Source organism: Salvia hispanica, chromosome 3 (assembly GCF_029641045.1).
Source record: "Salvia hispanica isolate PSC_SH4W2 chromosome 3, Shi_PSC_v1, whole genome shotgun sequence".
Lineage (NCBI taxonomy): Eukaryota > Viridiplantae > Streptophyta > Magnoliopsida > Lamiales > Lamiaceae > Salvia > Salvia hispanica.
The window spans coordinates 117,565-130,826 of record NC_142694.1 but is presented as its reverse complement, the minus strand read 5'-3'; the positions used below and the strand labels follow the sequence as shown (position 1 = coordinate 130,826).

General features: G+C 39.8%; 2 protein-coding genes and 1 pseudogene across 4 annotated transcripts; all 3 read right to left on the bottom strand.

The window, feature by feature from the left end:
• Positions 1-763: 763 nt before the first annotated feature.
• Positions 764-3,169, bottom strand: LOC125212205 (uncharacterized; annotated as a pseudogene). Its single transcript, XR_016136733.1, has 2 exons — positions 1,376-3,169; positions 764-1,295 (listed from the first exon to the last, which is right to left on the bottom strand). The product of XR_016136733.1 is annotated as an uncharacterized LOC125212205 (transcript).
• Positions 3,170-4,773: 1,604 nt separating this feature from the next.
• Positions 4,774-5,929, bottom strand: LOC125212206 (homoserine kinase-like). Its single transcript, XM_048112302.2, has one exon. The coding sequence runs from the start codon at positions 5,893-5,895 to the stop codon at positions 4,786-4,788; it is 1,110 nt and encodes a 369-aa protein (XP_047968259.1). The 5' UTR covers positions 5,896-5,929; the 3' UTR covers positions 4,774-4,785.
• Positions 5,930-8,154: 2,225 nt separating this feature from the next.
• LOC125215280 (ASI1-immunoprecipitated protein 3-like) lies at positions 8,155-13,147 on the bottom strand. 2 transcript variants are annotated; one of them, XM_048116653.2, is made up of 9 exons: positions 12,754-12,878; positions 12,079-12,185; positions 11,810-11,872; positions 10,443-11,162; positions 10,200-10,334; positions 9,654-9,734; positions 9,293-9,352; positions 9,051-9,137; positions 8,155-8,668 (listed from the first exon to the last, which is right to left on the bottom strand). In XM_048116653.2, exons 2-9 carry the CDS (start codon positions 12,127-12,129, stop codon positions 8,396-8,398), a joined length of 1,470 nt encoding a protein of 489 aa, XP_047972610.1. In that variant the 5' UTR covers positions 12,130-12,185; positions 12,754-12,878; the 3' UTR covers positions 8,155-8,395. The 2 variants fall into 2 exon arrangements, with proteins under 2 accessions (XP_047972610.1, XP_047972609.1); XM_048116652.2 differs by lacking the exon at positions 12,079-12,185 and having other exon boundaries at positions 12,754-13,147.
• Between the last annotated feature and the right edge of the window lie 115 nt (positions 13,148-13,262).

Here is a 13,262-nt window from a genome sequence, read left to right as displayed (position 1 = left end):
ATTTGGTTCAAATTTAATACAAAGTTGAAGTAGTATTCAAGGGAAAATAACTACAAACTTTTAGAAATACAAATTTTTGTAGTAGTTCGAATTTAAGAGAAAAAAACTATAAATTTTTAGAAATACAAATTCTTGTAATAGATCGAATTTTTAAAATAATAACTCTAAACTTTAAGAAATACAAAATTCATAAGTTATAACATATTGACATTTTTTATTCATCCACAATAAGAAATTAAATTACATATTAACATCTTTCATCCATCCACATGTAATTAAAAAAATTAAATTACATTTTTCATCTTTCATCCCTCTAAAATAAGAATTAAATTAAAAAAATAAATTAAATTACATCTTTCATTCATCCATAATAAGAAATTAAATTACATATTAATATCTTTCATCCATCCACTTATAATTAAGAAATTAAATTACATTTAATTATGATAAAAAAAAATATAATTTATTAATTTTAAAAATAAATCGGATAATTCGGGTATACCCGATCGGGTATCGGGTAATCCGATATCCGATCATCCAAAATTCCCACTACCCGATCCCGATCCGATACCCGAAAAATCGAGTTTCGGATATCCAATTACCCGACTTTTTCGGATTTGTTGGATATTGGGTATCCAATACCCGATTTCTATTTTGACAGGCCTACTCCTATCTAATAGTTTCTGTATATTAATTCTTTACATGACAAATTGTGGACTAACTACATTATCATTAGCTATGAAATGTAAAAATAATAGAAAGATAAGAAAGTACAAGGGCTGCTTCATTTATTCTATAGGTAGGTACAAATGAGGTAACCTTCCGTGAGTAAACTTGCCTTCATCACTAGACTACAACATCAAAGAATACAAATGACTCTACCTAATGAAGCTACCAATATAAATAGTAGGGTATATTTTTGGAAAATTGTCTCGGCCTAATGAGGCTACCACAGCATCCGTTGATGCGAACCATCTCTTGTGGTTCGTTGCACTAGCCTATGCTCGTGCGATTGGAGAGAACGGTGGATTCATCACAAAGGATGGCTCCATCTTGAATTTCTCTTCCTCTGATATTGCATCTATGAGATGCTTTATTTCCTCCTCTGCGAACACCCTCAGAGAGTCGCTCTGCAGCATTTGCTCGCTCCTCTCGTGTCCAGCATCTGCAGCGTGCAGAATGGCAACACAGATGGAGAATGCTTGGAGAGAGGACAACTGTGCATGGAAATCAACCGCGTATTTCCCTTCCTTGACTTCCTTAATTGTGAACGCCGGTGCTTCATCTTTTCTTCCCTGCACAACCAAGGACGAGATTGAAAGAAGCAAGGTAATACTATAATTTCAATGGCAGAATCCTGATCAATGAAGACTACCTGGATAAAAAGTTGTGGGGAATGGTGAGCGTCAATGAGGGGCTGGCCCTCAGCAATCTGAAGATTTGGGTTCCCACAGACATTGAGGGGGCATGCCATGTCCCATCCACCGGAGTCACATCCTCCGCCTAGCTTCCATCTATTGAGCAATGGTGAAGGGCCACAGCTTTCAGCATTTGGGAAACTGTGATTTCCTGCTGGGATCACAACGTGCACCTTCCCCGGATTCATAGTGTTTGTTGAGTCCACATCGTGCTCCTGCTCAAGCTGGCAAAGGTCTATCATGTTCAAAAGTGGCCCATCCCCACTCTTGAATTTGAAACTCTCTCTCTTCTCAAATGGAACTTGCATAATGATTGCTGCGATTTCTAGCCCCGGATGCAATTCAACTGCTGCCACGGGTTGAGAAGGTTCATACTGACCACTGTTGCGGGAATGCTTGGATTGCCCTTTATTCTTTGTCTTGGCTGGCGTTTCCTCATCAGAAACTAGGGGTAGTTTAGCGAGGTCAGGCGAGCAGCAAGAGCTATCTTGGGAGGAAACACTTCTTCGCGAATGGGAAACATCATATAACACAAACTCTGTCACCATAGAATCATCATAAGCTCCAACACCTTTCAACTCTGTACATAGATAGCATGATACCAGCATTTGTCCAACCATAGATGATTCTTTGTTGTTTTCTTGAAATCCCCAAGCACTAGAATTGCTCCTCCTGTGATGAAGTGAGTGGAACGTGTAGGCCTGAGTTAGAGGGTTATCCACCTTGCGCGTGTTTGCAACGTAGACATCTTCTGGCGAATTCACTGAGAATTCGAAGAACAGCATCCCTTGCTTCCGTTCCATCTTGAGAAGGCCACGGAGGTGTGCAGTAGAGGACGGGGGAAGTGGGTTGTGAACATCTTTCTTTTCAAGCTGAGAGTTATCTCCAATTCCAACATTGTTTGATAAATCAGTCTGCAAAGATCTACAAAAGGTTTCGTTGCAATTCACACCAATGTCCCTCCCATAAACTTCCTCGGAGCTAGTTTCCTTGGCACAACTCAAAGGACTTCTATGAGATTTGGATTTAACAAATCGATCAAACATTTTGAGGACAGGATAACGTTGGCCCCTCGTGCTGCTGGCTTTTGAGCCATCACTATCTAAATGAGGAGGAGAATGAGGCAAAGCCAATTTCGCAGATAATGACTTGTGAAAAGTACCTCTCCCTTGAAAACTCTTATCATCATCCGTTTCATCAACTGCAGAACCGGATTGCTTCTTCTTGCTTTTACACGAGGAAGAAGGTTTCTTCAAGGCAGTTCTTTCGTGAATAGGATCAAAAGACCGTTGTATTGAGCTACGAGAGTGCAACTCTTGGTGGTTCTTACAAGAGGAGCTAGTACTTTGCTTGGAGAGGGACACACCTCGTTCTTCTAAGGGACTTTCTTCATCCAAACTTCACAACGAATCAATGATTCCAACAGAGAATGTCCCTCTTGAAAACTCAATCTTTTTCCTTGGAACAACATCATCATTTCTCCTCAGTAATCCCACTTCTTTTGAGCTCTGATACACCGAGCCACGCTTCAGCAGTTGATGATAACGTTCCTGAGGTATTTTTGGGACATCTCTACACGATGCACTACGGTAACGACTAAGCCTAATCTCAGTGAACTCTTTATTGAGGCTACGCAGCTCATTCCCACATTTGGGCCTACTATTCGATTTTCTAGAACGACGTCGTGGAGCTGGAAGCACAGTAGTAGGACTCCCATCTATAACACAGTATTTGTCAAAGTCAAATTCCATAGTCACTAACTATCACCCTAGCCCTTCATTCATAGATCCTCCTCCTGCAAAACCACCTTCACAAACATTGATTGAACAACAAATGGAGAATGCCAACAAGCACATATCAAGAGTTCTGCCACACAATGCCAATAATGCATCTTGGAATATTTCAACATGTAGTCTTTACTTCTCTGAAAACAACACTATTAATAAGAACAATGTCAGAAAAATCAAATTCTGCACCCATTTTTTTAACTGAAAAAACAGAAAAGTCATTTCACACTTGAAGCAAAGAATCCAACATTTGCGGATTACAGGATCTTCCAAATTAAAACTAATTAGAACTCATTATCGTTTAAAGCCATCAAAGATCCAATTTTTTTTCCCCTGACCTAATTGAAAGCCTGAAACTTTCTAACAGGGGAGCAAAATCTTACTGCACACAACAATGTCTGACATTGGGACAGATGATTAAGGAAAAGAAAGCACCATTAGTAATAAAGGATATAATAATTTCTACAAAAAGAAAAAGGACATACCCCAACCCCACTTCAGATCTCAAACCACTGAAGATAGAGAAAAAACCCAATGAAATTGCAATCATTGGCTCCTCCTCTTCAGCTCAAAGGCTTGGATGAGAAAAATGCAGTCTCATATTAACAAAAGATAATGTAAAAATCACCATTTGTCAAACAACTTGAGTGTAAGAGTAAGAGTTATAGCCTTATAGGTATCAGCTTTGACCAGTAAGATTTTTTTTATTTTTTTTTATTTTATATTTTGACCAAAGAATCAAGAAAAGTAGTAATGAGAAGCAGCCCACCAACATTGCCTTTGTTTTGAGCTAAAGGGATCAGATGAACAGTACAGGAAGGAGGGAGACAGAGCTGCAGAGGCCTAGTTATATTATTCACTTCAGAACCAAGTTTCTTTGACTCTACATACCATGTCTTTTTGTGGGAGTGAGTGATTTCTTTAACAATGTGACCAATTTTTGACGTTGGCTTTTAGAAGACGGGAACGCCCTTGAAGGATATCTGTTTTTTTGTCTTCAAGAAGGGGTATTTTCGGGTTACTAGCCGAGGGTAATGGGGAATCAATGCAGAGATTATATTAGTGCTCCGAATGGTGTTGGGAAACGAGATTAAAATTTGTTTTATTAATTCGGTAATTAATGGTGTTAGAAAGGAATCTGTTTTACATGTTAAAGTGCAAAGGGAAGTGTAGGAAGGTGTGATTAGATATTTTGTGCATGTAAACAATGAATGAGGAGAAAGTTACCCAAGTATTTGGTTGGTTTTGGACGACAGTGAGGAGCGATCGATCTCAAGAACAACAAGGGCAGCAGAATCTTGACACAGAACAACATTTCCAAAGCAGAAGCACACCCGATCCCTCCCGTTTTCTACTTTCTACACCATGAAACAAAATGCACAACTTAACTTCTCTGTCTTGCTACTTAATCATTAGTAATATTACCTTTACCACACAATACAACATTTATGTCAAACACATAAAGCACAATCATGTTCCAAAAATGTCATCCAAATTCAAAAAAACTAGTAGGAGTACAACATTTGATGGAAACAGAGCAGTTTTAATCAAAAATGATGAATTACACATCAAGATCATGATCATCTTGGCACACTGCTGACAAGCCTTGCTCCAACTCTATCAAGCTGTTTAACCATTGCCAAAGACTTCAAGTTCCCATCTTTGGAAAAAGCCTCCACCATTCTCTCCCCAATCTCCCTACCCCTCTCCTCGCTGTCAGTGACCGCCACCGCAGTCGGCCCTGCCCCGCTGATCGTGCACCCAAACGCCCCCGCCTCGATGGCCGCCTTCTTGACGGCCTCCATCCCCGGGATGAGAGGCGCCCTCCTCGGCTCCACAATCTTGTCCGACGACAGCGCCTTCCCCAATCCAATTAGGTCTCCTTGCAGCACGGACGCCACCAGAGCCCCCGCCTGGCTGCAGTTCCAGATGTGATCCGACATGGTCACATCCGGAGGCAGCGCCGCCCTCATCTTCTTCGTCGGAGCTTCGAATTCCGGATTCACCAGCACGAAATACACGCTCTTCTCCTGGGGGAATTTCAGCTGCATCACCTCCAGCGGCTCGTAGCTGCGGATCAAAACGAAACCCCCCAAAATCGCCGGCGCCACGTTGTCGGCATGGTACCCGGACACCTTCGCCTCCGACTCCAATCCAGCCATCACCAGCTCCGACGGGGATAGAATGCCGCCGAATAGCTCGTTCACGGCCACGGCGGCTGCGGCGGCGCTGGCGGCGCTGGAGCCAAGGCCGCTGCCGAGGGGGAGGCCCTTGTCGAGGGAGAGAGTGAGGCCGACGGACCGGATGCCGAGCATCTTCATGGCGGAGATGGCGGCGATGCCGGCGCAGTTCCAGAGGGGGTTCTTGCTCAGGCGGGACCCGGCGCCGGAGATGTGGGAGATGGCGAGCTCGCCGGGCTGGACGGCGGGGTCGAGGCGGAGGGTGACGTGGTCACCGATTCCGTCGACGGCGCAGCCGAGGAAGTCGAAGCCGGGGCCTAGATTGGCGACGGTGGCGGGGGCGAAGGATTTGACGGAGGAGAAGAGGGGGAGGGGCTCGGTGGATTTGGATTTGGATTTGGATTTGGGTTTGGGGAGTGCGGATGTGGATGGATTGAATCTTGATTTGGATGGGGAAATGTTGTTGGCGGCGGCGGTGATGGTGGTCAGCTTCAGGTAGACGGTGGCCATTGTGAGCGGCGGCGGCGTTGAAAAGGCTATGGGCTTTTGTAATTTTATTGATTTTACTAAGTACCCCTCCGTCCCAAATAATTCGTCTCAGTTTTTTATTTCAGTTCGTCCCACATAATTTGTCCCACTTCACTTTCACTGACCCCATATTCTACTAACTCATTCCTACTCACATTTTATTATAAAATTAATGTATAAAGGTAGGACCTACATTCCACTGACTTTTTCAACCCACTTTTCATTACAATTCTTAAAACCCGTGCCCGGTCAAAATGACCCGAATTATCCAGGACGGAGGGAATAATTGCTAAAAGCACCCCCTGTAAATTCTTGTTTTTACTTTTTTTCAGAATTAGAGCATCCTCATCCGTGTTCTTATTTAAGAGCATGGAGATGGGTCCAGAGTTTTACTCCTTGAGCTAAGAGCACAACACTCACATCACATCCATACTCTTAGTTAAGGATAAGCTTAAGTGTCCCACCATTCTATTATTCAATTTAAATATTTCACTTACTAAAAACATTTCTATATTATAAAAATATATTAAAAATAAAAATTACATAATTAAAATTCTAAAAAATAAAAATACATAATTAAAATCCTAGAAAATAAAAAATACATAATTAAAATTCTACAAATTAATAATTACATAATTAAAGACTAAAAAATATTCCGGTGGAAAACTAGTCATCTATCCCCAATGTTCTCTTAAGATCCCGGATTATTTGCTCATGTGTTGCAAGTTGCTCCGAAGTCATCTTAGACGTATCGTAGAGTTATAAAAATCAAACTATTATCAGCAAAATCAATAATTTAATTATAAAATCAGAATAGGTGAATAATCAAAAGATATTAGAAGTACAAAAAAGGACATGCCATATAGCATTGTCCCCAATAATTGAACATTGATTGAATGTAAATCTAAGAGTCAAATGCGCGTAAATTAGGAATATAACATGATCCATCGATGAGAGGTTGGCCGAAATCGTGCGGCTACGATTAAAACCCCCATTTCAATCTTATCTGTGTTCTAATCTAAACCGCCTTTTTCCCATCACCAGAATAGACGCCCACTATCACAATTTCCCTATCAATGGGCGCCTCCTTTCACCCTTCCTCCCTTTAAATCCCCCCATTTTCACCCCTAATCAACGCACTCACTTACACAGCAAGATAGAGATTTTTCTGCGATAATAATGTATTCCATGGGGGCGAGCTACGCGGCGTTGCACGTGCAGCAGAAGCGGCAGAAGGAGAGGTTAGTGAAGAAAAAGGAGCAATTGGAGAATTTGAGCGTGGAAAAACATGTGGTGGAGGCATCTGATTGTAAGGCTGCTACGATTTGCAGCGCTAAAGCCAGAATCCACCCTGCGCCTCTCTTCATTTGAAGTGGAATTGAGTTTGTGCTGAAACCATCCACGATTTGTATAGAGTTTTTCTTTTCTCTTTTTTGATGTGGCTAGATCGGATATGCTGCTCCTCATATGGTAATTCTAGCCATTGTTGAAGGGAAGTTGTATTATTGAGCTCCGAATTTGTATCTCTTCTCCTTTTGGGTTTAACAGATTAGAATTTCGGAATACTCCCTACTTGTTTTGTCACCACATATGAGATTTGACTATACAATCTACCCAAAAACATTTACTCCATAATAAATTGTGATACTTTAAAGTAAAAGTGAAATTAGATAAACAAGTATTACAGCATTGTTAATAAAATAGGAAGCCAAATTTTTTAATCCTACATCTTTGCATAATTGATCTTATAATACATCCATTTTAAGCAATTGAACATTAGTATTTTCATATTATCCATGTTACTATAGGACGAAATCTTCATAAGAAAATATGATCTTGCTGTCGCATATGACTATATTCAAATTGATTATAATAATACTCCATTTAAAAGCAGCATCTTCTTGTTTGAAGCTTCAAATACCATACTCATTTTTAGTACTCATCAATTGGTCTACAAATGGAAAGACCAAATAAAGACCATTTGGCATGGAGATACACTTGGGAGATCCAACTGAACTGAACTGAACTGAACTGAACTAGGTAAGCCACCGTCTCTTGATTATTATAAGACAAATCAAAAATTTTCCTCTGAGCCATGAGTTATGATGCCTATAGATTCCTGTCCATTTTTCACTCCTATATTCTCAATTTAATTTTCTTTTAGAATTCCCATTGCATATGGAATAATGGAAACAGGAAAGTTAACACATCTTGCAAAATGGAACGACAAATTTCCATTCCTTAGGGTCTCAACTCTCTAATATGATTAGCATATGAAAGTGTAAAAATCCGGTTAAAGTGTCACCTTACAGTCTTCTCTACCATTTTCTTCATCTAGATACAAAATCATTAGCAGTTAATAGGTACTACATCACTATGTTATGGATATATCTATGTATATACGCGCCCGCAACTAGACCTTGTACAAAAAAGAACAAATTCGGCCAAAATACTAGCAACTAGAGGATGTACAACATGCATTTTACTCGGCCTTGTTGGTTGCAGGACTTTCCTTGTACGATCGCTGAGTTTCCAGCACTGGAACAAATGCTTCCGTGTTTTTCTTCAACACGTCGCTCATTCCTTCCTCAGCTACATGCAGGCTAACCAAAGCCTTCTCGACATCTTCAAACTTGGCAGTAGCCAATGGTGCAGTACCAACGACAGTCTTGCCAGAGTTAGGCCCTTCTATGGTCAATGTAGCAGCATCGTCTCTCGAAGCATACCAAGTGTTGCCGCAAGAAACGCATTCCAACTGAGGACACAAAATGAACAAATGGGGAAACAATTATTCCTTTTCTTCCCTTATACATTTTTCATGGTAATATTTTCAGGGTTAATTGAAAGAAATGTTATCCATCCACAGGTTTTTGGGATATTGGTTTGGAAACAACAATTGCTGGATCACAAGCTATTACCAATGTTTCATGTAACCATTAGACAAAACCAATATCAGCCTACAAAATTTAACATGTGAGGAATTGTGAATTGTGAACTATGAATCACATCTTAATCATCTACTTTTCTAAATCCATATACTAGAACACTTTGAGTTTCAGTCTATATCAATGAAATTTCTACTACAATAGCATATCGATATCCACAAAAAATAAACTATAAAAGCTAAGCTAAAAAACCTGATAGCGGTCACCATGCCCAGTCTGAATAATATCAGTCAAACCCACTTGCTTTGCCGAGCATCTTCTACAACGAGCATCCGTCATCTGATCACAAAAAACAAACAACAATCAAAATAGCATAAAAGTCACCAGGAAAAATAATGAAAAGGATGAATCCATAAAGTTGATCAAAAAACTGATCTTTGTGTTTTTAGTAAGAATGGTGTTTAATCAGCAGTCAATTATATAAGAGTAGGAACCTGCATGCGCCCCGTCTCCTCTGGCTCTCTCCTAGCAATTTCTTCTGCTGTTAAACCCTCCTGAGGAAAGTCAAAGTATGTGCTTGAAAACTAAATTTTGGCTTCATTAAATAAAAGAGATGCTAGATCTTGCTATATGTTTGCGTGATTGAAGCAATAAAATTTCAGAGAACATGCTGGACGCCAACTCAAATAGTTCCTCTCTTTCCTATTTCTTTGGAGACAAGGGAGGGGGTATTGAGGATGGTTCATAAGGAAGACGATGCAGCAAAGTGCAATAAAAAATGAAAGGAAGCCCAAGACAAATTTCAAGGAACAAAAATATTGACAAATTACACAAAGAGGGGGAACAAGCAAGAACCTTCAACTCATTAGGTGACATATTAAGTATTTGAGCAGGTTCCAGCTCCTTGCTCAGAAGACGACGTGCCAGTACAACATGCTGTACATTCAATAAACAATTTTAAAGAATAAACAGAAGACAATATGAAGATTTGCATGTATAATGAAATATAAGATGAAAATGGAATATATATCAGGAGGGTGCTTGATAAGTTTGTAGACTATTTTCCAGCCTGATAAGACATCTGACGGCTTATAATACCATTCAAGTGCCCCTCCCCCCACCCCCCAGCATTTTACAAATGATTTATAATCTCTTTCAATATGTTCAGAAAGGTAAACAGATTCTGGCCCCTTTAAAAATAATGTTTCAAATGAAATAAATTAAAGACGTTAGGATCTTGAAGTTGTTCTTGAAAAAGTGAAGAAACCACAATACTTTTATTAATATTAAAACTTTTTTGTAGTTATTTTCCAAAGTTTTGAGCAAAAAGTTATCATCAGATACTCAAAAGCTTAGTATGTTGAGCTATCTGAAAATAAACAATGGAAACCAGCAAGGGACCTTAAGATTGAATGCTAATTGACGCATCTTTTGGTTATACTTCTGGAAATCTGCAGAGAGTGCTTCATGTGCTGCTTTCTCAAGCGCAGCCACAGACGCAACAGCAGCATCAGGCCAGTCAAATGATACATCACCCTACAGAACATATAGAGAAGACAAAACATCAATTAGTCAGGACCATGAGATATAACAGAAGAGCATTCTAGTAGTATGTAATTTTCACATTTCAGACAATTTTATAACCTTATTCGCGACTTCATTGCTCTGATCTGGGCCACCATTCTTGATCCCACCTTGTTCCTCATTGTTCTGCTTACCGTTTGCTGGAGTGCACATGAACTGAATTGACTGAAGAAGCTTTTCCAGCCACTTATCACGTTGTGTTTCCCCAGTCAACATCTTAAGTTTTGACAGAATGGTGTAATATTCTGTTGCACCAGCAGGAGCAGTTCCAGGAGTTTCTGCTTTGAGAGAAAAAGATTTGTTGCCTTCATCTTCCCTGGAAACATCCAAAGGTGAAACATTCTTCTTCCTTAAAAGTCTCCTATCCTTAGCTTGGTCTTCTTGATCCATATTAGCATCCTCAGGCTCAATGTCAGGTATTTCTCCAAGTCGTGCATAAGTCTTCTGAACAAGGAGATCAATCTCGTGTTGCTTGTTATCTTCATAGTCTTTATCAGTCAACTTAAAGAGCCTCCTCTGTTCAGTGTCATATACCTTTTGCACAATGAAACCAGGGTGTTCTTTGCGGTCAGGAATTCGCTTATTTCGAGGTATAAAGTGCACAACACATTTGTGCATGACAGATTCTGCAGGCACTTCATCTCTGTGGAAACTATAGAACAGTTCCCTAGTGTCTTGTGATTGCCAATTTCCCCCAGTTTTTTTTTCGGCCTCCTCTGGACGATAGAACCACTGCCCTGTAACCATCATGCTCCTCCCATCCTGTTTTTGAGTAATATCCTGTAAACCAAATCAAGGACTTAATACACCTGGCATAAAAGGACAGCATATACAACATTAAAATGATACTCCTAAAGACCTCATGTAGGAAATACTAATTTTTTGAAACAAACTAAAGAAAATCAATTTAAGCATAAGAAGCAATAAAGTCAAAGAAGCCAATAAGATCAGAATAATGTTGATATTTATTCCTTTGTCTACTTGTTCTTCCAAGTTCTGAATACTCCCAAGGGGTTCTGGGTTTTATGAATCAGTTACCTTTACCAATTGAAAAACAATTCAAAGAGATTGCGTCACTTGAACCTTAAAAATGTTCTGGTAAAAGTCATAAAAGGTATTTAAGGGGACTCAAACTTTATCTTTAAACTTCTAACATGATAACTCAATCTAAAAGACTCTCATCACAACCCACAAACAATAATGAGTTAATTAACTTGCTAAACTGCACCCAGTGCCAAAACCTGGAACTCATCACTAGGTCGTTGAAGGACATGAATGCGAAAACATCTCTAAACTATTATACAACACTTGTCAAAAATCATGAAGTACTTAGCATTCCTACACAATACAGTATACACACCATATAGTCATTACAAGTTGTGTCTCTCTGTGTGCATGTGAGTGTGTGTGAGAGAACAGGAGATTACCTTTATAATGGCAACATAAGGCTTCTGATTTCCTTTCTCAGGGACCAAAAGCACTGGATCCTCCTAAAGATAATATATAAAAATAAAAAAGCGTGAGGTCTAAGCCAATACATCAGTAAGCTTAGTTTGTGTTACAGCAAGCATCAACTATAACATCCAATGGGGGTTGAATTGTGGCAAACAAAAGATTGACGAAAAATCATCAACCAATCATGAAATGCTATTTTCCTATATGCGCCAGGGATTTACACACTCATGTTTACACCTACCTGCAGAAATAAGATTACAACAGTTTGTATAGCATGCATGCATGTATCCATTCTCGTCAACTCCCACCAAAGAACATAAGACGGCACATGGGAGGAAAACTAGCCATCTGAGACACATAATTAAAGAGAAACGAAGGGAGATGTATCATCATTTCTCAAAATCACAAATGGAAACAGAAGCAAGCTAATAGTTGATACAAAAGGCACGTCATACAAGTCATATTGTACAGGTCATCACATAATTATCACAAATGAGTAAAATAACTATGGCATAATGGTACACAACTATCTACACGGTGACAAAGCACAACTCAATTGGTAAAATGTTTTCCTCCAACCACTAGGTTAGGCGTTTGAGTCACCACAGGTGAGTGTGAGTTGTAACTCAAAAAATGGTACACAGCTTCATATCTAGATATACAGCACTGGTTGGTCTCCCACATATCAACAATTGAAATAACCAAATGTGATTGCGTGATAAAAATCCATCTGTCAGTGATCATTCTGAATGATTGTTGTAGCAGCTTTGTTTCTAAAATCTCGGCACGACCTAACCTAAGCCGGTGAATTGGATTCGAGCTTACATTTCTATCAAAAGCAAGAAAATAGAGCCAAAAACAAGTAATGCAATTTGAAGTGAAAACCCTAGAAAAGAAATAGAGCAGCAAAACTGACCAGCTGATACTGAATACCATCGTACTCGAAGGAGTCGAAATGACTTCTCCTCCCTCTCCCTTTTCCCGAGAACCTAATCGGCTCCCCCACCGGCTGCGCCTCCACCTCCTGCTCCTCGGTGTCACTCTCGGGGTCGGGATCAGGCATCTCGCTCGTCTTCTTCTTTTTCGTGTATCGCTCCGTCATTTTACCATCCTCCTCCTCCTCCTCGTCAGGGGGGAGGTGAAACTTCTTGCGCTTCCGTACACCGACAGTCGAGTTTCGAGGCGGCAGTTCGTCGTCGTCGTCGCTAGTAGGCACCTGCCGTCGATTCCTCATTCGATTTTGGCGTATTCTTCTAGTTTTTGAAATTGAATCGGACCCTCTTTTGTTTATATACTTGAATGGGAAATGTTTTAGATTTGAGAGTCATTTATCATTAGATTAAAATTAGAGCATTCACAAACAATGAATATTAATTTATAAATACTACTACTATTCCTAACTTATAAATATGTTATGTGTTGCTT